Source organism: Centroberyx affinis, unplaced genomic scaffold (genome assembly GCF_046629955.1).
Source record: "Centroberyx affinis isolate AG114_WGS23_722 - 3 ecotype Tasmania unplaced genomic scaffold, CSIRO-AGI_Caff_v1 ptg007890l_1, whole genome shotgun sequence".
Taxonomy (NCBI): Eukaryota; Metazoa; Chordata; class Actinopteri; order Beryciformes; family Berycidae; genus Centroberyx; species Centroberyx affinis.
The window spans coordinates 10,001-33,829 of record NW_027283959.1 but is presented as its reverse complement, the minus strand read 5'-3'; the positions used below and the strand labels follow the sequence as shown (position 1 = coordinate 33,829).

Genomic DNA, 23,829 nt, shown 5'->3' with positions numbered 1-23,829 from the left:
TGACTGGTTTTATTTTTTTATTTTTTTTTTAGTTGATGGCACTTTGCTGCATTTTAGCCTGTTGAAGGGATGTAAGAGAGAGAGAGAGAGTGGGATGTAAACATATGCTCAGGCTCGGTTCGATACACGATGCCGAGTTCATGTTTGATATTCCAAATCTGAATGAAGACAATCTTGACTGAAAAAATCCTTTTTATTTCTGAGGCAAAACAAAAGTACAAACCATAAGCAGATTGACTACAGGCTTTTCTTTTTTAAAACATCTTAAGACCTTTTTAATGCCAGTTCAAGTCAAATTCAAGACCAACGTATCCCCAAATAAACGGTAACACTTTACAATAAGGGTCACTAAGTTAACTAATGTGCATGGTAATCATTTACTAATGGTGTTCATGTTAACTAAGGTATTAATTTATACATTATTTAATAGTCATCTTTATAAACTATTAAAAAATTTATAAATTAATTAATACCTTAGTTAACATGAACACCATTAGTAAATTCCACATTAGTTAACTGTTAATTAAGCATTAACTAACCCTTAACTTAGTGACCCTTATTGTAAAGTGTTACCAAATAAACCTGAAGAGTTAAAAAAAAAAAAAAAAAAAAAACTGCAATCTGTCAACCAGGTAAAAGTTTATTTCTATAGCACATTTCCTACACAGGGAAACTCGATGGGCTTCACATAAAAGGAAAACTTAAATTAAACAAGGAAAACAAATTGTACCAGAGGTGGAGACTCGAATCACAATTTGAATTGCTTGAGACTTGACGTGATGCATGAAAAGAAGACCTGAGAACTGACTCGGGTGTTCTGGGTTCTGGTGACTTGGCACTTGACTTGACCTGGTAATCTACATTTAGACTTGAGACTTGAGTTGAGACTTGTGCCGCAAGACTTGAGACTGACTTGGGACTTGAGCAAAGTTGACTTGGTCAAATATCTTTGGTATTATATCAATTTAATATCTTAAAGAAAACTAAATATCTAGGACTTTTCAATGCAATATGGTTTTAATAGGATAAAAACTTGGTAAGAACATCATGAGTTTGATTTCTATAATCAGTTTCAACTTCAATAAATTCAATCATTCCAGACAAATTCAGAAAACAGAATTTAAATTCAGTCGTCTGCTGGAACAAATCTCATCACTTTCAATCTGAGTCATTTACACAAACACAAGATCTCAAGTCAAGACTTTAGAAACCTTTTCAAGTCATCAGAGTACAAGTCAGAGTCAAGTCCCAAGTCACCAGAACCAAAGTCAAGTCTCAAGTCTTCTCTTCATGTGTCAAGTCAAGTCTCAGGCAATTCAAATTGTGACTCGAGTCCAAGTCATGTGACTGCAGAGGAGAAACTCTTGTCAGACTTTTGTATCATGAAATATTGTGTCATTATCTTTTTCTACATCCCTAAAGAAGACATTAATGCAACAAGTTCACGCCCCTTCTCATGGGGCTGGTTGTCAAAAGGCATTCTGGGAAATCTAGCAAATCACTAACCGCAGTAGAAGCACAGGAGGCAGGTCGAGGGAAAGTAGATTCACCAAGAACAGTAAATGACAACACCCCATCACTAAATAACTCCTGAATGTGTTGAACATCACAGACTGATGGTAAGTGACAGTGTTGGAGGATCTGAGGGAGTTTTCCTTTAAAAGCCTCCTACAACTTCCCAGCTGTTCTCCAGAGAAGAGCAAGGACTTGACTCACCAGAGAAACAGCTGCTGACACAGAGAACAGTGATGTTTCAAAATGTCTCTGTTTTATTGCTCATTTTGCTCCCAGGGAACCGTTGGCTCTTTTGTACATGTTGTATGGGAGTGTCCAGGGGTTTTTGATTTTTGGGGGAAGGTTATTAATACCCTTGCAGAACTAACGGGGGTACAACTGCCAGTGGACCCTGCTGTACATCTTCTAAATGATGATTCCCACCTTTCCCTTATGGAAAAAAAAACACGCAAAGTCTGGCTGGCAGGCCTGACTGCAGCTCAGAAGATTGTAGTCCAGCGTTGGAAACCTCCTCATGATATTTCAGGTGCTCACTGGCTTCAAAGCTTTTTGGACATTTCTTACCTGGAACTGTCATCAGCAAGAGTCAATGATGCACAACCAAACACAATTTTAATGTGGACAAATTTTATATCTAACTTAAAAGATCTTCTGGCTAAATAAGGATGCTATGTCTGTGTGGGTGTTATTATCCTGTTGGTTGGTGGAGGGGAGGGGAGGGGGGTGGAGAGAGGGGTGGGGGGGTAGGGATGGGGGTAGAGGGGTAGTTGGGTTAACAATCAAAATGCATTCGGCAACCTGTTGTATTGTCTGTAACTTGACGGTGTTACAATAAGAAATAAATGAAAAAAAAAAATGTCTCTGTTTTTGTGTGTAACCACTGAAAAATGTAGGAATGGATCAGCCTGCTGTCCTGTGGTCAGATTGTCTTTGGTGGTTTATGAATAATTGTTGAAATCATCTGAAACTCTAACTGAGAAACACACAATCATTTTTCCCTTTTGTTATTTTTACAAACCATTTATTTTTTAACTTCCAGCTTTCTATTGAAGTGGAAATAAATTTTGTGATGAACTGAGAAATCCTCACTGTGCCAACCAGCCCCGGTCTCCCCTATACAATAAAGTATGAGAGGGCAACTGTAAAGCTGAATTACAGATTTGTCTCCATGGCTGGACGTTATGTATTGAATCAGTAAAATAATATTTGACTTGAATAAAAACTTGAAAGTTGTGGTTGAGGGAAAGAAGAAAAAGCTGATTAAACTCAAATTTAAAATACACTGATACAACAAAATGTAATGAAATGTCCCTTTAAATGAGTCAACAACGTAATTATTGATATTGAAAATATTTAATTCCTGATAATCTAATGCATTATTATTTTAACTGACATTATAAGGCTGCACGTGCGACTTCAGTCTTTTATCATGTTTCATAGCATTTTATTACATGAACAGGTTTTTATTACAGTTCTGACTCCTTTACAGGCATTTTATACATTTTGGCATTTTATTCCATTTCCACCAGTTTCCCCTCCTCCCCGCCGCACACCGTCTCTTTAACGGAGGAACGGGGCGGGTCACATGTCGCTCGGCATCCCTCCCTCTCTGACTTACCGGAGACTGTGTTGATATTGTAAACCGGTGCCTGGCCTCCCCCCGGTCCTCCGTGTCCTGTCCGTGCTCGTGTATAAAAGGCCAGAGGGATGCCAGTCCGCTGAGCACCGGGAAGATGCTGCCGCTCGGTCTGATGCTGCTGCTGCTGTCGGCGGCCGCCGCCGCCGCCACCGACCCGCCCGGGACGGGCGCGCCGCTCCGGCCGGGGCTCGGCGCCTCTCCGCCGGTCCCCGCCTCTCCCTCCGCGCCGCTCCTCCTCCCGCAGCCCGGGGCGCAGTACGGTCCGCCCGGCGTGGCCTCGGCCCGGTCCGCGGAGGAGCCGGCCGGTACCGGAGAGGAGGAGGAGGGACAGGAGCATCATCATCACGGCGGCGGGTACCGGGTGGTCCAGTGGGAGTGGAGCTACGTCCAGACGCCCTACATCATCGCCATCTGGCTGCTCGTGGCCAGTGTGGCCAAGATCTGTAAGTGACCCGCTTACTGGGGGGACTGGGACCAGAACCAGACTGGGACTGGGAACCAGTAGCCTACCGCTGCTGGAACTAGAACCAGACTGGAACTGATATCCAGTGCTGTAGACTACTGGAGCTGAACTGGACTCCAGCCTCCTCCAGGTTCAGGTCCAGACCAGCAGAGTCCCAGTCTCTGTTAAGGTCTCTCGCTCTCTCTCTCTCTCTCTCTCCTGCTCTCTCTGTCTCTCTCTCTCTCTCTCTCTCTCTCTGTCTCTCTCTCTCTCCCTCTCTCTCTCTCTCTCTCTCTCTCTCTCTCTCTCTCTAAATACCTAAATACCCCTCTCCTTCTTCTCTTTTAAACATGTAATTCCTTCTTCATGACTCTGTGGACAGACTCTCTCTCTCTCTTTCTCTCTCTCTCTCTCTCTCACACACACACACACACACACACACACACACACACACACACACACACACACACACTCAGGCAGGTTTTCTTGTACAGCTGGTGACTCACAGTCTCCTCACTGTGCTGCAGGACAATGACATGCTGTACATGCTACTGAATACCATGGTGATGTGGTAATAGTATTAAGAGAAACCCTCTCTCTCTCTCTCTCTCTCTCTCTCTCACACACACACACACACACACACACACACTCTGGTGTAAATCCACATACTTGCTGCTGAATGTTCTCAGTGTTTTGACGTCTTGGTCTCTCTCCTTGCTGTCCGTCTGGTGTGTGGGAGGTTCTGCTGTGTGTGTGTGTGTGTGTGTGTGTGTGTGTGTGTGTGTGTGTGTTCATATTAGCACCAACCTCCTGTCTGTTGTGGATACTTGCCTCCAAGTTTTCATTTGTGTGTGTTTTCTTAACATGAAAAGAACGAAAAACATTTCAGCTTCTCTTGGAAAGCTAAAGAGAAAGCTTTGAACCTCGGCCTGATCCTCTTCAGTCTGATGCTCAACACATTCTGAAGTGTCGTCATTTACTTTTTTTGGTGAACCCACTTTCCCTCAACCTGCCTCGTCTACTTCTACTGCAGTTAGTGATTTCCTACGTTTCCCAGAATGCCTTTCAACAATCCACAGTGAACGTACCTGAGCATTTCAGCTGTGGGTTAAAGCTGTAGGTGAAGAGAGCTGTGGTCTCCCTCCTTCCTCAAACCCCAACCTGTCTCTCTGCTGCAGTGCATTCTGGTCTCTCTCCTGCTCCTGTGGTGGAGAAGTTGGTCTCTCTCCTCTTCTACGATGGATCTCTCCCTGTGTGATTGCTGAACGTCTCTCGGTGCAAAATGGCGGCTCTAGAAAGAAGCCCTCGCTCTTTGGTTCTGAGGGACTGACACCAAAACCTGACGTTGTTTTACTGCTGCAGTAATATAACAAACTGCTGAATGGAGCCAGAGGTGAAAAGAGTTAAAGTGTTTTAAACCAACATGTTTCAGCTGCAGTGCCTGAGAAACAGCTTTGTGTTTAATTTTTAAAATGTAAAGCTTTGTCACCTGTTCCCCAAGAGTGGCTGAATTTTTGTATTCATAATAATAATACTAATAATAATCTTTATTTGTATAGCACCTTTCATACACAACATGCAGCTCAAAGTGCTTTACATCAATAGAAGGCAGATAAAAGACATAAAAAGATAACATTCATATAAAAGAACAAGCAAAATGCATTAAAAGAATCGAATCAAGTAAAATTGAAAGATAAAAGAACACAATAAATCAGAAACACTTTACATGCAAGGGGAGGGAATATATATATAATCCTCTCTTTGACTCCCACTTTTAGATTTTTTGGCATTTTTCAACAGGGAGATAGTTAGAGAGAGACAGGAAGGTATGGGAGAGAGAGAAGGGAGGACATGCAGCAAAGGACTGTGGGCTGGTTTCGAACCCGGGTCGCTGCAGGAAGGACTGAGCCTGATGGTCTGCGCTCTACTCTGTGAGCCACCGGGGCGCCACAGAGGTGTATTGTTTGTGCATGTTTTTCTTTCCTTATATAATTTTCTTTTCTCCCGTCCTTCCTGATTCTTCTCTTGATCTGATGTTTCCGTCAGAGAGTCAGAGATTCTCCTCTTGGTCAAAACTCAGGTGAAGCTCTGTCCTCTAGCTCTCTGAGTTCCTAGAGTCATCTTGCTCAGAGGGGAAACACCTCACACCTCACACTCGCCCCTTCAGCTCTGCTGGGGTCCTGCTGGTGGAGGCAGAGGTTCGTCTTGTTTGAGTTTATATTTATTGAAGGAGATCCTTGCAGGAGGAAGAGATGCACACAGCTTCAGAGAGGAATTCACTGAACCAGGCATTTATGAAAGTCTTACAACACCAAAGTGTTGAGTGAAATATTTGCCTATCCGGTTCTGTGCCCATCAGGTCTCTCTGTAGGTCTCTCCTGCTGCCCGCCTCTCCCTGAACGCAAACAATGGCAGAGATGATTCATGCACATTAGACGAGCTGCAGAGTTGCGACAGATTTCATTTTCCTTTGTATTAACATCAACCTGTCTGCATGTGGACCCATGGCTCCCAGGCTGGATTGGCGTGTGTGTGTGTGTGTGTGTGTGTGTGTGTGTGTGTGTGTGTGTGTGTGTGTGTGTGTGTGTGTGTGTGTGTGTGTGAACAGCAGGTTCGGGTTCAGCAGATTTTAGTGAAGCAGGACAGGAGAGGAGTGGAGACTCTTCACTTCTCATTAATCTGCGACTCTAAAGCTTCCAGAGGCTCAGAGAAAAAAACTGCTGTGAAAACCAGCTGGACTCTCTCTCTCTCTCTCTCTGTCTCCCTCTGTGTCTCTCTCTCTCTTTCTCTGTCTCCCTCTGTGTCTCTCTCTCTCTCTCTCTCTCTCTCTGTGTCCCTCTGTGTCTCTCTCTCTCTCTCTCTCTCTCTGTCTCCATCTGTGTGTGTCTCTCTCTCTCTCTCTCTCTCTGTCTCTGTCTCCCTCTCTCTCTCTCTCTCTCTCTCTCTCTCTCTCTCTCTGTCTCCCTCTGTGTGTGTCTCTCTCTCTCTCTCTGTCTCTCTGTCTCTGTCTCCCTCTGTGTGTGTCTCTCTCTCTTTCTCTCTCTCTCTCTCTCTCTCTCTCTCTGTCTCCCTCTGTGTGTGTGTCTCTCTCTCTCTCTCTCTCTCTGTCTCCCTCTGTGTCTCTCTCTCTCTTTCTCTGTCTCTCTCTCTCTCTGTCTCCCTCTGTGTCTCTCTCTCTCTTTCTCTGTCTCTCTCTCTCAATTGCTGTATTGATCCTCGGTTACAAATGTTTCAGGAGGTGGTAGAGGAGGGAAGAAGGAGGTACAGAAGGAAAGGAGGAGGTAGAGGAGGAAAGGAGAAGGAAAGGAGGAGGTAGAGGAGGAAAGGAGAAGGAAAGGAGGAGGTAGAGGAGGAAAGGAGGAGGTAGAGGAGGAAAGGAGGAGGTAGAGGAGGACAGGAGGAGGTAGAGGAGGAAAGGAGGAGGTAGAGGAGGAAAGGAGGAGGTAGAGGAGGACAGGAGGAGGTAGAGGAGGACAGGAGGAGGTAGAGGAGGAGTTATTTGTGGAGTGTTGAAGCCCTGAAGACTTTCTGCTGAAGCACGTCGGCGTTTCTGGACCAAAATAGCTTTTTGTTTGTTGGAGCATCCATCAGCCTGAGAGCAGCTGGATCTGCTCTTCTTCTTCTGTTCTCTTCTGTTCTGTTCTTCTTCTGCTGTTTCTGGTTCAGGTCTTCAGCTGCTCTGCCTCTCCTCTCCTCTCCTCTCCCCTCCTCTCCTCCTTTCCTCTCTCTGTTACAAGTAAAAGTCCTGCATTCAAAATGTTACTTTAAGTAAAAGTACAAAAGTATCAGCATCAAAAAGCAACAAAAGTTAAAGTACTCATTATGCAGAATGGCCCATTTCAGAATAATACAGTATATATTATATTATTGAATTATAATTATTGATGCATTAATGTGTAAGCTTCACTTTAATGTTGCAGCTGGAAAAGGTGGGGCTGATTTCCACTACTTTATATACTGCTGGGTAGCTTACAGTAATCTATAATAATACATCACTATTTATTAGTTGATTATATTTTGTATTAATAATCTGAATCTGCAAAGTAACTAGTAACTTAAGTTATCAAATAAAGGAAAAGGAGTAAAAAGTACAATATTTCCCTCTGAAATGTAGTGGAGTAGAAGTATAAAGTAGCATAAAATGGTAATACTCAAGTAAAGTACAAGTACCTCAAAATTGTACTTAAGTACAGTATTCAAGTAAATGTACTTAGTTACTTTCCACCTCTGGACTCTACTGCCTGTTTACAGTCTTCATGGGACATTTCGTGCCTCCAACACGTTTCACGTGTTTGTGTGACATCATGTGTGACATCATGTGTGACATCATCATGTTCAGATGTTTACTGCAGCTGCTGAATCTCTTTCACCAAGTCCAGGACTGTCCCGCAGTTTGTCTTGGTGACTTTGGTGCAGAGACACTTTGATTGGACAGTGTGTGTGTGTGTGTGTGTGTGTGTGTGTGTGTGTGTGTGTGTGTGTGTGTGTGTGTGAGTGTGTGTGTGTGTGTGTGTGTGAGTGTGTGTCTGTGTGAGTGTGTGTGTGTGTGTGTCTGTGTGAGTGTGTGTGTGTGTGTGTGTGTGTGTGAGTGTGTCTGTTGGTCTCTGGCTGGTTGCCACACTGCTAAACACACTCATTACAGCTTTCACACCGCCTGGATTTTACTGTCTGAGGATACACACACACACACACACACACACACACACACACACACACACACACACACACACACTCTGTTAGCTGTTACCTCGCTGGCAGTAACTGACTGAAGCACCAATCAGGTTTTCACTGATCCCATCGTAATTTGAAGTGATGCATTTAGCAGAGAAGGAACACAATATGAATGAAATATGTATTGTTCTCTAGTATGTCAGTGGAAATGAAAACATAGTGATTGAAATGACCAAGTCAAATTAAAACAGTGAAGCCTTAGACAGCTAAAAGCCCATATTCAGTTATTAAATGGCATATGAGCATCAATAATGAATGTAGACCAGCTGTGATCAGCAGGCTGAACGCTGCTCAGCTGATCTCTGATCTGTTTAGACTCTTAGCCTTATTCCCACAGACAGCAGCCATCCAGAACTACAACCGGGGGCCAGTTGCATAAAGATAGACCTGGTCTTAGACTTAAATGTGACCTTAAGTCAAACTTGCTATAGAAATGTATATTTACCCATTCCTACTACTTCTTGGTTGTTGTAAATCTCTAATGTTTCTGTCTCTAAAGACTCTCTCTCTTCTTCAGGCTCTTTCCAAAAACCAGAGATTTGCCGTCTTTTATGAAACAGCTTCAGTATTTAAACGTCCCGCTCTGACAGTTAGGCCGACTCGTTGCCATAACAACAAAATTCTTAACTCAAGATTAGCCGGGGGGGGAAGGTGGTTATCTTTCCTACCTCAAAATAAGTCAGTTGTAATATTTAAGTAACAGACAGTCTTAATTAGCCTATTCCAACCTGAGAATCTAAGACCAGTCTAAGGCTTAGACTAGACTTAAACTAGCTTTATGCAGCTGGCCCCAGGACACGATGTGATCAATAAAAGTTCAGTGACAACAAAGTCTGACTGTGCAGAATTCTGTTTATAATCTTTTTTTTGTAGTGATAGAGACAGGGCATAAAATAGGCCACGCCCATCGTGGGCTCTCCGTTCACCTTGTGACTGAATGTACATCACTGTCATTATTGCCCACATTAAACAGCCTGAAAGCTGCTGTGTGGTGCTGCACAGCCAACAAACTTAAAAACCGTACAGTTACAGTTTTTTGTTCTCCTGAGTAAAACAAGGAGCCGTTAAGAAGAAAACTGTGGATCCAGACTGTAAGGAGAGAGGAGCTGACAGGCTCAGGGTAGAAGAGGGAAACTTTGGGACCTGAGAGTAAATACACTGATAATGTGACCAGTGTGTTGTCACTGGTCAGGAAGTTACCAGTAATTATCTAGTTATATTCTTGTAAAGTAACCTGAATGTTAAATGTGTTTAAAAGCTGCATGCTGTGCTAACATCAGGCTGCTCAGCTAACATCACTGAGCCAGTTCCTCTATACAGATTCATGTGTTCATGTGTTCATGTGTCTCAGACAGTTTGCTCTGTATTGAGTCAGTCCAGGAGCAAAGTAATGAGAAATCTCACTGACTTGTTAGCTAACATAAGAGAGTTAACTTAGCAACAATCCACTTTAATAACCAATGTCGCTCAAACTTATAGTCTGAAAAGCATAGCTGTATTTCCAATTTTTAAATATTAAGAGAAATTTTTCAAGGTCAATTTATGATCTTACCTGGTGGTTAAATGAAGTAGTGGTAAATGTCAAAGTATTTCACTTCAGGTCACTGTGTGAGATCATTTATCAGCTTTATTGAAAAAGGACATTGATGAAGACCAGTTAAGTTTCATGTTTTCAGTGCAGCTTCTCCTCTCTGCTGGAGGCAGTGTGTGAAATAATTCTCTGACAGACTGTCTGCTGGAAAACAGGAAAAACCTCGTCAGGCTGTTCGTGTCTGAAAAGATTTCCTCCCGATCGCCACTTTTGCCGGTTTGTTAGCGATGTTGTTTCCCCCTCGGTGGGCGGGGCTTTCCAAGTGACACGCTCTGCAGTGTGTCGATGCCATTGGCTGCTAGAATGTAAACAACAATTTAAAAATGTCATTACAAAGTGACAATAATATAATTTGGATGGAGAGCTTGTGAAACTGTGATGGTCAAGAGTCTCATTAGTGATTACTACAGCAGAATAACATGGAGCTGATATCACCATTCATGTTCCTGACACACCAGACAGACTGGCACTGTTTTGTATTAATAATAATAATAATAATAATAATATAATAATAATAAACTTTATTTGTATAGCACCTTTCATACAAGAAATGCAGCTCAAAGTGCTTTACAACAAAGAAATGACATGCACCAAGTGCTTCACATAAAACTTGATAATAATAGTGAAAATAAGATAAAGAAGAGAATAGAATACATAGAATGCATCTTCACATGGAAATAGACATAGAATGAGCATAAAAACAGGGATAGAATGCCATAATTAATGTAAAATAAGATGGAGAATAAAACCCACTTGATAATAATAGTAAAAATAAGATAAAAATGAGGAATGCATAACATAAGACGGAAAATAAAACCCACTGAATAATAATAATAAAAATAAAGTTAAAAAATAGAGAACATAGAATGTATAAAATCAAGTAAAATACAACATTTTAAAAGAGGCTCTGCTGTGGCCGACCCTCTGAGCCTTAACCTGCCTGTTTAACACGCTGTGTGTGTGTGTGTGTGTGTGTGTGTGTGTGTGTGTGTGTGTGTGTGTAGGTGGGTCCATTCTTTGATGTTTGACTCATGTTGATTGATGAAGGTGTCGTGACGTTTGTCCCTGTTGTGTTTTTGTGTGTGTGTGTGTGTGTGTGTGTTTGTGTGTTTGTGTGTGTGTGTTTGTGTGTGTGTGCGCGCGCGCGTGTGTGTGTGTGTGTGTGTAAGAGCACGTGTTGTTATCTGTCTTGTGATGACTCACAGCAGGCCTTGATTGATCTGTTCCAGACGATGTGTTCAGGGCCATTCACACACACACACACACACACACACACACACACACACACACACACACACACACACACACACACACACACACACACACACAGTGAGCGCTACAGGTTCTTATGTCAGTCAGTGACGCTCTGGTTCTTACTCTATGAGCCGATCATTTAATCGTTCAGTGAAGCTTTATTTAAATAGCAGCTTTTGTGCAAGATTTCAATACAAGGTGTTTAACATGAAGGCTGAACACAGTCAGAAATAAGGAAATTCAAACACAGTGCATCAGAGATAAATGAGAGTGTAAAACATAATGACTGTGGATCTGAAGGCTTCATGTAAAAGCGATTTTAAAGCTCTGTCCTCAGATCAGGAGAACTGAGAGCAGCAACCTGTAAATCTTCACCTGAGAACCAGAGAGATCTGACAGAGGATCAGTTTATCTTGAAGGAAAAATCCACCCAAAACACGTTAACTCTGTTAAAAACAGCTACTGGTGAGGGACTTTGCATCTCTGGCTCCATTCAGTAGTTTGTTGTGTTTTTCTTCTTAGTGGATAAGTAAAGGATAATGCCCGACGAGGTGTCCATTATCAGGAATTAATGGACGTTTGTAATCATGCGTTTTGTAATCAAAATCTAAAGTTTTTCACAAGCGATAAGTCAGTTTCCCTGGTAACACCTGAGGGTTTGACTAATACCTGGAACAATCATTACCGTCCCATAAGGTTCTTATGCAATGGAAACGTTGTTCACTGCTCCAGTAAATAGGACGAACCTTAGATAGGACTTGGCAGCGGGAGATATTTCTAGTCCGCTCAGCTCATAGAACCCTTTGGCTCAGCTAGGAGCCAGAAAGCTAACGTTATGCTAGCAACATTCAAAGTCAATTACAAACAGGAAATATCATTTGACAATATGACTAGCTAGCAACAAAACTAGCTAGCTAGCCAGCCATGTCATTGTCCCCAAATCAATATCATGATTTTCACGAACAAATGAGATGGGCCATGTGTCTGTCCGCCGCAGCCTGAAGCAGCGAGTTGAACAGCGAATGGGATGTGAGATGATCGCTTACCGTATGTGATGCAAAGTATCAGTCAGTTCAGAGGGGCAGTGTACTTCCTGCAGCTTGTGTGTTACAGTCGCCATCCTGTGGTGTTCAGAGGATGAGGCTCTATGCTATGGTTACTCATTTTAGATACAGGCTGATGCTATGTAGCCAGCGCATTAATTTAGAACGGTGAACAGACAGTTTCACTGGAACTACTTAGTAGGTGTCCATTATCAGAAATTAATGTACACCCTGCAGCCAATCAGAAACGAGTATTCAGCCAGACAATGGTATAACCGGCCAATCGTAGACGAGGTGACGTCACCTCCAGATGTTTCCAGCAGCTCCAGTGGAGTTTGATATGAGAAAATGTTTCAGGATGTAAAACCTCAGCGGTAAACGTCAGGTTTTGGTGTCAGTCCCTCAGAATCAAAGAGCGAGGGCTTCTTTCTAGAGCCGCCATTTTGCACCAAGAGACGTTCAACAATCATACAGGGAGAGATCCATCAGAGAAGAGGAGAGAGACCAGTTTCTCCACCCACAGGAGCAGGAGAGAGACCAGAATGCAATGCAGCAGAGAGACAGGTTGGGGTTTGAGGAAGAGGGCGTGGTCATGATCATAGACACGCCCCGATGTTCACAACTAGGCAGCATACTGATGACATCTAACAGTGAAGGAGGACCAGGAGGGATTTCTCCTTGAAGAGCGGATCTGATTTGTATTCTGGGGCTTAAGACCATGAAACTCAAGCATCACGACTTAATAAGCATCTCTGCATCCATTACAGCAGCGGATGATAAAGTGTCTTCATGCATCAATCAGTCCCAGCCTGCCTGACTGTTGTCCCCTCTGAGTAAAGCTGTAGAGAAGGAGATCACATCAGGGTTTGATTAATCAGACTGTCACAAGAAAAGTCGAGGATTATGAGAATCAGTGTTTGAGTTTCTTACTGCTTCATTACTGGTGTGATTGTATTTTTTCTTCGATGCCGATGACCGGGGTTCAATTCCCAGTGTGTTCAAAGACACATTTAAATTTTTAACGAACGTTTTTCTTATTTAACCATGACCAAACCATTTCTCTAACCTTAACCAAGTTGTTTTAGTTGCCTAACCATAACCGTAACACAAGTAGTTTCATTTGGAGGAACGTAATTCAGGTCGTGGTGGAGGCATGTTTTTTAGGTCGTGTTCATTTCACGAAAAAAATGGCAAAATCGTGTCCATGTATTGTACACGAATCAATAGATTAAATTTTCGTGACTATTTCACAAACTGCCGTGAGACCGTGTTGAAATGTTACATGTCGTGTTTTTCAGCTCAGCCGGAGCTCTGGCATCAGTCGTCACCCTCCGTTTAGTATTGAAATCGTTTATTAAATCGTCACAGGAGGAGGGGAAAACTGTTGGGGGAATATTATTAATGCAGTTTGTTAAGTTCTCAGCAACCTTTTCTCAGTAGAAAAGAGGGAGAACAAGAAACGTTATTTGCAGTAGATATATCAATAATTAGAGCAGCAGTGATAATAAGGTCTATCGTATGACCATGTTTGTGGGTCGGAGATGAGTAGAAGGAAACACACACACACCACCTGCTTTGTCTCTTTTGTGGTGAAGGGAATCAATTACCCGAAGATCCAATTCCAAAGAAAAAACATCAATACCCGCACACACTTATCACCATGTATTGATTTATTAAAACGAGTCAACGTTTCGGCCCATGATTGCGTAATAGTCCACAGTGTGTTGGAGGAGTGTCCATGATCCACACAACAGCTCACTCAGTCAAGATTCCCTCAACTGTCAAAACATACAATATCTATAATCGTACACATTCAAAATACTTTTGATATTACTAACAAGCAAAACATTTTTTTTCAGGCTAGTGGTATATATATATATATATATAAGACATAGCCTAAGTCTACAGTATACAAATGCCCCATGGGGTCCTATAACTTCAAATTCATCCATGTACGAATATACAAAATATATATATATATACCAAAACACATTTTTGGGAGGACATGCCCACCCAAAAAAGGGAAACAGAAAATCTAAAACACCAAAACAAAACAACAAAAGGCGAAAGAAGTCCATCTCTATGTAAAATAGTTTATACCATGGTAGAAAAACTTTTTATATATAAAACACGCAGGTCAATTATAAAAAATCTATTTAGGGATTTGACAGTAGGTTGGATTTGTATCACAGGATCCAGGTCCTCGTTCATTCCCAATGGTGTGAGAGTCTCTAATTCAGTAATCCAGTATGCTTCATGTTTTATGGGTCGGCCGGCTAACGAGTCGTCTTCGGTTACAACCTGGTGAACTGGGAGCTTCCCAGTTCAACCAGTCTGCTGCTGCTGGTGGTCTCTGAACAGCTCTGACGCCTCGCTCCATGGCAGCTTCATGGAAACTGCTGCCAGTGAAGAAGAGTCTAGCTTTAATATCCATTTCATTTTACAGACTGTAACTGGAGGAGGAAGAGTCTTGCTTTGGTTTGTCTGTTGGCTTGACTGGGTGATTGACAGGAGGCGGGGCCTAACGGAACCACAGAGAACGTTAGCTATTGGTGGAAAGATTTATTCTGGAGAGGAAAACACAGAAATCAGACAGAAGTGATATCTGGTGTGTTCTTGTTCAGAAGCAGACAGCAGAAGTCACTGCCTGCTGTCTCTCTGTGTTAATATGAAACCAGAGCCAGAGACTCCAGTTGTTTTCTCTGCTGTTTGGAATTGAATGGGAGTGAATGAGGCTGAGAGGTTTGGAGAAACTGATTTAATAATATCTTTGATTGTGGTGCAGCAGGTAAAAACATTCAGAATCAACATTAAAGAGATAGAAAACGTAAAAAAAATTGCAAACAACTCGCACATTTCTGAAAAAATTTAAAAGGCAAACTCCATGCTGGCGATAATTAGAACAACTTTTCAAAATGTATGCAAGGAAATTGTTTTCCCATTATATAAATCCTTGGTGAGATCTCATCTTGAATTTGCAAGTTCGGTCCGGTGTCCTTATAAATTAAAATATATAGAAAAAATTGAGAAGGTTCAGAGAAGAGCTACTAAACTAATTCCAGGTCTGAAAGAGATGTCATATGAAGAGAGGTTAAGAAAATTACAACTACCAACTCTAGTATACAGGAGACATAGAGGAGACATGACTGCACAGCCGAGCCTGTCATCCACTTTTGGAATAATAGGTTTGAGTTAAGAGGGAACTCTTTAAAATTATTTCCACTAAGGTGTTTCTCTGAAAAGAGAAAAATCTTCTTCACACTTGGTGCTGTAAGAGCATGGAAGGAGCCTCCAGAGGATGTAGAGCTCCTTCAGTTCATTCTTTTAAAAATAGATTGGATAAATTCTGGTCAACAAAGGATATTTTGTATAATTATAAAGCTGATTTGTGATTATTTGTGATTATCTGTCAAATTATTGTGATTTAAAAAAAAAAAAACTATATTGTGGTATCTTTTTGTTGTATGGTTGTTTGTTTATTTCAATAAATTTCAATAACTGAAATCTCACTGTTCTTCACTCTCCTGTCTCCCGGCAGTGTTCCACTTCTCCCAGCGGTTCACCACGGTGGTTCCAGAGAGCTGCATGCTGATCCTGCTGGGCCTGGTTCTGGGCGGGATCGTCCTCATAGCCAATAAGAAGCAGCTGTACCAGCTGGAGCCCGCCCTCTTCTTCCTCTTCCTGCTGCCGACCATCGTGGGCGACGCCGGGTACTTCATGCCGGCCCGCCTCTTCTTCGACAACCTGGGCGCCATCCTGCTGTACGCCGTGGTGGGAACGCTGTGGAACGCCTTCTGCACCGGCTTCTGCCTGTACGGGGTCAAACTGCTGGGGGTCATAGGTCAGTCGGAGGTCAGAGGTCACTCCGGAGACGGTGGAGTGATGAGATTAGATGAAACTTAATGATCCCTGTGGGAGAATCAGGCCGCCGCAGCAGATAGTATCTAGCCTGGTTCAGATCCTGGATCTCGTCCTCCACTCTTCAGATGCTGTGGAGCGATTCAGAGTCTGCGGTTTCCCTCGTCAGCGGCTTGTTCTCACTCTAGGAAACAATCGAGCCAATCAGAGCCTTTGTGGGGCGGGACTAAAGTTTGAATTGCTCGTGCGACGGTTTTTCATTGGCGTTTCGGCAGAATAGATTTGTTGAAATCACCTCCTTAAAGGAATAGTTCACCCAAAAATGAAAATCCTGTCCTCATCTCCTCCCCCTCATGCCAGGTGAAACTCAGGTGAAGTTTGTCCATATAACACACAGGGAGGCTGCAGCACAACTCCATAGCAGCCTTCTCCAAAACAACTGAAGTCAGTGGGGACCAGTTCTTCAGAGTTCCAAAAAGACCTACAGTATATTTACACCATCATTTAGTGCAAATCTGAACTACAGCTGATTGATTTGCAACAAATAATGGTGTATAGGTCTTTCTATTCACAGTGTGATTGTTTGTCTGTTTTTGTTTTGGAGCTCTAAAGAACAGGTCCCCATTGACTTCAGTTGTTTTGGAGAAGGCTGCTACCAAGTTGTGCTGCAGCCTCCCTGTGTGTTATATGGACTAACACATTTCACCTGTGTTTCATTTGGCATGAGGGTGAGGAGATGATGACAGAATTTTCACTTTTGGGTGAACTATTCCTTTAACCAACAGATTGTCTTTGCAAAGATTATGTTTTTTGTCAAATGGACGTCATTGTTGGGTCAGTTGGTAAATGTCTGCTAACCATGTAGAGGCTGACTGGCTGCAGCATCATGTGACTGAAGTGATGAAGATACGTCGGTCACTAGTGATTGGTTCGGGTTAAAATCAACCCCCCCACACAGAAAACAGCTAACGAGGAGGAAATCTCGGTAACACTTTACAATAAGGTTCACTAAGTTAAGGGTTTAACTAACCCTTAACTTAGTGACCCTTATTGTAAGGGTTTAACTAACCCTTAACTTAGTGACCCTTATTGTAATGTGTTACCGAAATCTCAGCTGGATGATGGAGTGAAACCAGATGGACGTTCAGTCTGAAGATCAGGATAGATCGTAATAATATACAGCAAAGAAAATAGAACATAAATAAGAAAAATTTTGGAAAAAAAGCAACTGTTGCTGACTTGGTGATTTTGTCACTAAATGACCTTTCAGACCATGACTTTATTTCTCTAATGTAACATGCAACAAATCAGCTACTTTCTCATTTCCTAAATTCAAGCCCTCACATGTTCCTGACTGTTAAATACAGTCTTAAGTCTTCAGTTCAGCTTCAGAAGTCTTCAGAGTTTTGCTGTTTTTAGTGACAGATCTGCTCAGACTCTGACAGACAAACTGATTTGTTTTATTTCCATGTTCATTTCAGTCTTTTATTTCATTCTATCTGGTGTTGAAAATGTCTTGAGAAGTCTGTTTACCTCGATGAACCTTCCAGACATCCTGAAGTTGATCCGTCTGATGCCATATCTGTCTGTTTCCTCCTAGCGTCCGCACTACTCCGCCGTTTTCTGACCCCTGAAACGGAGACTTTTGAAAACGCTGCTGACTCCGTTTTAGTTGGAAAACTCCGGGATTGTGTTTCAGTCCGGATGGACGGGCGGAAACGGAGACTTTTGAAAACGATGACGCAGACGCCCACGTTCGCTTCCTGATTGGGTTTCATCAGTCACGACGTGTCCTTCCCTGATTCGTCACGCCCCTGTCATGTGACCCTTTTCCGGAAGGGTCACCGCTCTAATATGTCGCCGTATTTGCTTTGCGATGACTCCTAATCTGTTTTCTGCCGCCTTGGCCGCCTTATCCTCACGTGTTTCTCTCAGTATCAGTTCCACCTCATTGTCGGTCCAAGCAAAGAAATCTCTGGTCGTACTTTTCTCCATTGCTGTTCTTCCTCTGTAGTATTTTCTACAACTAAGCAACCAACCGCAGAGTAGACAATCTGCTTCCTGTTTACACCGGCACGCACATGCCCAGTGTACGTGAACGGTCATGTGATATGAGTTTTCAGGCGTGTTAGTATAGACGGAGATCATTTCTGAAATGCTCGTGTGGACGGAGATCGTTTTCGTTTTAAAACGCCGTTTTAAAACGAAAACGTATTAGTGTGGATGTGGCCTGATGTCACTAATATGCAAATTAGTCTGCCACCACAGACCCGGTTTAAACCCGGAAAAAGAGGGTTGTATTAACACAGTGTTGCTGTCAGGTGATTTTCATGTTTTCACTTCAGCTGAAGGATTACATGCTCTTCTCAGAACATTCTCGGGCTTATGATGAAAACCTTAAAATCTGAAAACAAGGCTGTTTCTCTTCAGGTCCTGAAAAACAGCAGAACATGAAGGAGCTGCAGGCAAAACTCTTTACTGCAGAATAGTTTTCATAAAAGGTACAAAACACTGTGAATATGAAAACTGTGTGTGTGTGTGTGTGTGTGTGTGTGTGTGTGTGTGCAGACGGGCGGGTGCAGGCCGACCTGATGGACTTCCTGTTGTTCGGAGCGTTGATCTCGGCGGTCGACCCGGTGGCGGTGCTGGCCGTGTTCGAGGAAGTTCACGTCAACGACACGCTCTTCATCATCGTCTTCGGAGAGTCGCTGCTCAACGACGCCGTCACCGTGGTGAGACACACACACACACACACACACACACACAGGCACACACACACACACACACACACACACACACTCAGGAACATATACACAAACGCATACATACACAGAAACATACATAAACACATATGTAAAGACACACACACACACACACACACACACCTCATGTGAGGCCTGTTGGGAGGTCGCTATGGCAACAGGGAGGCTGTGAAGGTCAGTGTGTATAAGAGACTAGATTACTGTGTGTGTGTGTGTGTGAGTGTGTGAACTGCCATACTCTCTATTGTGCTTCTGCTTTTAATCGTAATATTTCTTAATATAGTCATAATATAGTAGTAGTAGTAGTAGTATTTTCATTATTATTATTATAAAGTCATAGTAACATACATATTCATACATATCATACATCATACATATTTCACATCATACATATTTGTATACATTCATGCTTATGTGAGGGAGACAGGTAGAGAGAGAGAGACAGGTAGAGAGTGAGAGAGAGAGAGAGACAGGTAGAGAGTGAGAGGGAGAGAGAGAGGTAGAGAGAGAGAGAAAGAGAGACAGGTAGAGAGAGAGAGGGAGAGAGAGAGGGAGAGAGAGAGAGACAGGTAGAGAGTGAGAGACAGGTAGAGAGAGAGAGAGGTAGAGAGAGACAGGTAGAGAGAGAGAGAGGTAGAGAGAGAGGTAGAGAGAGACAGGTAGAGAGAGAGAGGAAGAGGTAAAGAGAGAGACAGGTAGAGAGAGAGGTAGAGAGAGAGAGAGAGAAATGTAGAGAGAGACAGGTAGAGAGAGAGAGAGAGAGAGAGGTAGAGAGAGAGAGACAGGTAGAGAGAGAGAGAGAGGTAGAGAGAGACATGTAGAGAGAGACAGGTAGAGAGAGAGAGAGAGAGGTAGAGAGAGAGAGACAGGTAGAGAGAGAGAGAGAGAGAGAGAGGTAGAGAGAGGAAGTGAGTGTCTCTCTGTGGAGTCGAGGTCTTAACCACTGATCCAGAATCAGCAGTCTCTTTGTGGATTTTAAAGGTCAAAGGTCATGAGTAGGGTGTGGATGTCAAATCAATAAAGATTAGACAGTCCACTCTGTACCAACAGCACAGTTTCCTCTTCAGTGTGTGTGGCAGACTCAGCTTGGCTCCACATGCTGTTCACTCAGTAATAAAGGAGGTTTGATGAACAGACGGAAACAAAAAGAACAAACACTTCACATTTACTCAATAAAATGCATTAAAGGAATATTTCCCCCCAAAATGAAAGTCATCATCTTCTCTCCTCATGTCAGTGGAAACCAAACACACTGCAGCTCATCCTGTAGCTAACAAGCTGCTGAAATAAAACAGAACTCTGTGTCCTTTGCCCTGAAGAGTCTGGGTTTCTGGCACAACTTCACCTACTTCCAAGGTGCATGGAGAAGGGAAAAAAGTCTAAAGAGGTCAAAACTCCAGCAACACTTGTAGTATATAGAACAACTTTATTGTTAGACCAACGCGTTTCGGCTTGTGGCCTTCATCAGGGTCATTTGCCCTGAATATCATAGTGGAGTATTCAGTAAAGGATCTTCATGTCCTGATCACATGAAGAAGTCATGCAACTGTCATGACTGTCATATGACGTCCACATGATATTAGAAGTTTAGCCCTCAGACTAGTGTTCATTGTTAGAGACAATCAGGTAAGAATAGACTTTATGTTAGTGTGTATTGCAGAACTGGGTTTGACTAGTTTGAAGCGTGCTTATTACATTAGCCATATATTGATTTCTTAGAAAAGGATGAACAAAGCAACTATACATACTGAAGTGTATAAAGAAACTGGGACCAGTTGCACAAAACACCTTAAGTTTTCTCCTTCAGTATGACACTTAAGGCTTAATTTCTCCTTAGATGAGAGACTTGCCCAGAATCCCTTAAAAGGTTTCCTTAGTTAAGGAAAAACGTTAAGGCATTTACTGCATTGAAAGAGATTTTACAGCGGTAAAATTCTACAGTTTCCATGGAGACCGTTTGTTTGCTTGCACTTGTGCTTGTGATACCTGTTACCTGTCTCGGGATGCATTCATTTTCTTCATTTATCGCCATAAACTCGGCCATGTTGTGGTTAAGATAGTCAGACAGAGGAAGTTTTTTTCCTTACTTTGGTTGCTAAGGTCTTTTGTGCAACGGTTTAACTAACTTTAAGGGACTCCTTAAGTATAAGACCAAGATAAGGAGAAAACCTTAAATACTTAAGTGAACATTTTAAGGAAACCTTAAGGAGAAGACTTAAGGGTGTTTTGTGCAACCGGCCCCTGACATTTCTACCCTTTGTCAGAGAATATCCTGCAGCCTATTGAAGTGTGTGAGCTGAAGGTTTTCTCTCCAGACATCTGAATAAAGAATCCACGGAAGACTCTTGAACCTTTGCTCATTCATTCTGACCCACAGGGGTGAGACTCATTTTTCCCCTACATTCTAAAAAAACAGAAAATGTCCATCAAATTCCTCCAAACCGCTCCTGCAGCAGAATCCAAGTGTTTAGTATCCAAACAGAAACACTGTGGCTCCAAAAGTCCAGTATTTACCTCATTATCTGCTAGATTCTCCTCTCTGACAAAGCTTTGTTCTAGATCAGACCAACAGTCACTGTACAGTAACAAGTACAAAACACTTGGATTCTGCTGCATGAACTGAAATTGAATGGACATTTTATGCTTTTTTTTAAATGTAAAAAGAGCAGTAACTCCATTAACCTCAATAGCTTGTCAGAAGGCTGAGAGCTACAGCAGCAACCTGACTGTGTTTGATGGTCCAACTTCAGTAGAGCTCCCACTGACACGAGGGAGAGAAGATAATGACTGAATTTTCATTTTGGAGTGAACTATTCCTTTAAGTCTGAGTCAGCTGACCCACAGCAGGTAGGAGCCAGAGATATTTGGGTTTGAGCAGCTTAACCCTGCAGCAGGAGAGCAGCTTCCTAATCCTCAGCAGCACAATATGAGCTAATCCCAACGTTCACACGCTGGTTCACTGCTGCTGAGACTCAAAGTGGAAAAAACTAAAGTGTGGGAAGGGCTAACTAGCCCGGTGGCTACTGAGCCATCGTCTATATTTGACTTTCCTCAGATGATTTAACCCAGAAACCTGCTTCTGTCCGGCTGTATTGCTGCTGTTCTCATGTCAGATTAAAATGTACAAACACAAAGCAGCTAGAAACACAAGAAGCCCAGCAGCTTCGGAGATAAAAACAGATTTTATGAAACTTTAATGATGTTTCTGAGGAAAGTGGGTCGTTGTAGCGGCAAATAGTGAAAAGGTGCATCAAAGAAAAATAGAATATAGAATAGAGTGGATGCGGGGTGTAAACACACACAACTGACAATTTCAGCAGTAGAAAATATTAAATGGAAATGTTAGATGAAAGTCTGGACTGCAGCATTAAGAGGGTGAGCAAGAACCAGCAGCAATACTGACAACATAAATATCAAGATATGAGAAATGAGAGAAAGTTATTTGAAAGTGAAGCAGCAGCAGTAGTTGTAGAGGAACAGCGTCCGTCCTCCTCCACTGGAAACTTCCTCAGTAAATAAGCACTGATCCCAGGTCAGATGTTCACCTCTAACTGATGGATGTTCTGCTCTCTGTTCTTCAGGTTCTTTATAAAGTCTATATTTCCTTTGTGGAAGTGGGACCGGGGAACGTTCAGACTGCAGACTACTTCAGAGGAGTCGGTGAGTAAAACCTCTGAAATACTGAGAAGCAGAAAATACAGTTAACCTCCATTTAACTGTAGAGTTTACAGTGCTATAAACTCTACAGTACTGTTAAGGGAGAACTCTCTAAACACTTTAACTCTGTTGAAGCTGTTCTTTTCAGTCCTGGCTCCATTCAGTAGTTCAGTGATTCTCAACCTTTTTCATACAATGGACCCCAAATTTAGTCCACATTAGGGCCACGGACCCCCATTTGATGAGATTTTGTCTCTCAGTCCCAAATCTGAGAATATTTTTATTGTCAGATATGATTTTGTCCAGAATTCCATGACTATTTGCATTGTAGGTAGAGAGATAACAGAGAAACTATGATCAAAACAACATTCTCTAATTGTGTTAACTTCTTGTAAATTAAATAATGCTGAAATTTAACAATTCATCAAGTTGCTGGGGACCCCCTGGAACCCCCTCAAGGACCCCTGGTGGTCCCCGGACCCCACGTTGAGAACCACTGCAGTAGTTTGTTGTGTTTTTCTTCTTGGTGGATAACCAGCCAATCACAGACGAGGTGACGTCACCTCCAGATGTTTCCAGCAGCTCCAGTGGAGTTTGATATGAGAAAATGTTTCAGGATGTGAAACCTCAGCGGTAAACGTCAGGTTTTGGTGTCAGTCCCTCAGAACCAAAGAACGAGGGCTTCTTTCTAGAGCTGCCATTTTGCACCGAGAGACATTCAGCAATCATACAGGGAGAGATCCATCGTAGAAGAGGAGAGAGACCAGTTTCTCCACCCACAGCAGCAGGAGAGAGACCAGAATGCACTGCAGCAGAGAGACAGGTTGGGGTTTGAGGAAGAGGAGACTCACTTTATCCTGACTGTAAAAACTCTCACTCTCTTGCTCTGACTATCACTCTCACTAGCTTACAACAAGTTCACACTTCTCTGGTGCTTGCCCAAAAGGCATTATGGGAAACGTAGTAAATCACTAACTGCAGCAGCAGTAGATGAGGCAGGTTGAGGGAAAGTGAATTCACCAAAAAATGAAACCACAACACTTCCATTAAACCACACATCACTAAGTGACTGAACATCAGACTGATGAGATCTGACAGGAACAGGATCAGAGGAGTTTTGCTTTAACTCTTCAGTTCTGTTGAACTTCACATCAAACCTCCTCCTCCTCTTCCTCTTCCTCCTCTCCTCCCTCCTAATCTTCCTCCTCCTCCTCCTCTTCCTCCTCCCCCTGGTTTTTATTTTGCTTTAAACATTTTAAATCTAGCCGTTGTCTTCAGGATGGATTGAGGAGACAGTCAGCTGACTTATTGGTTCCTTACCTGCATCTTAACCTCCT

At 42.6% G+C, this 23,829-nt stretch overlaps 1 protein-coding gene across 1 annotated transcript in view; it reads left to right on the top strand.

Moving 5' to 3' along the window:
* Positions 1–3,248: 3,248 nt before the first annotated feature.
* slc9a5 (solute carrier family 9 member A5) overlaps positions 3,249–23,829 on the top strand; it is a gene marked incomplete at its 3' end in the record, with an annotated part of 29,594 nt that continues 9,013 nt past the window's right edge. Inside the window, exons 1-4 of the mRNA XM_071514023.1 lie at positions 3,249–3,597; positions 15,754–16,056; positions 18,642–18,805; positions 22,417–22,495. Of these exons, the coding sequence (XP_071370124.1) occupies positions 3,249–3,597; positions 15,754–16,056; positions 18,642–18,805; positions 22,417–22,495 (895 nt within the window). The remainder of the gene's footprint in view (positions 3,598–15,753; positions 16,057–18,641; positions 18,806–22,416; positions 22,496–23,829) is intronic.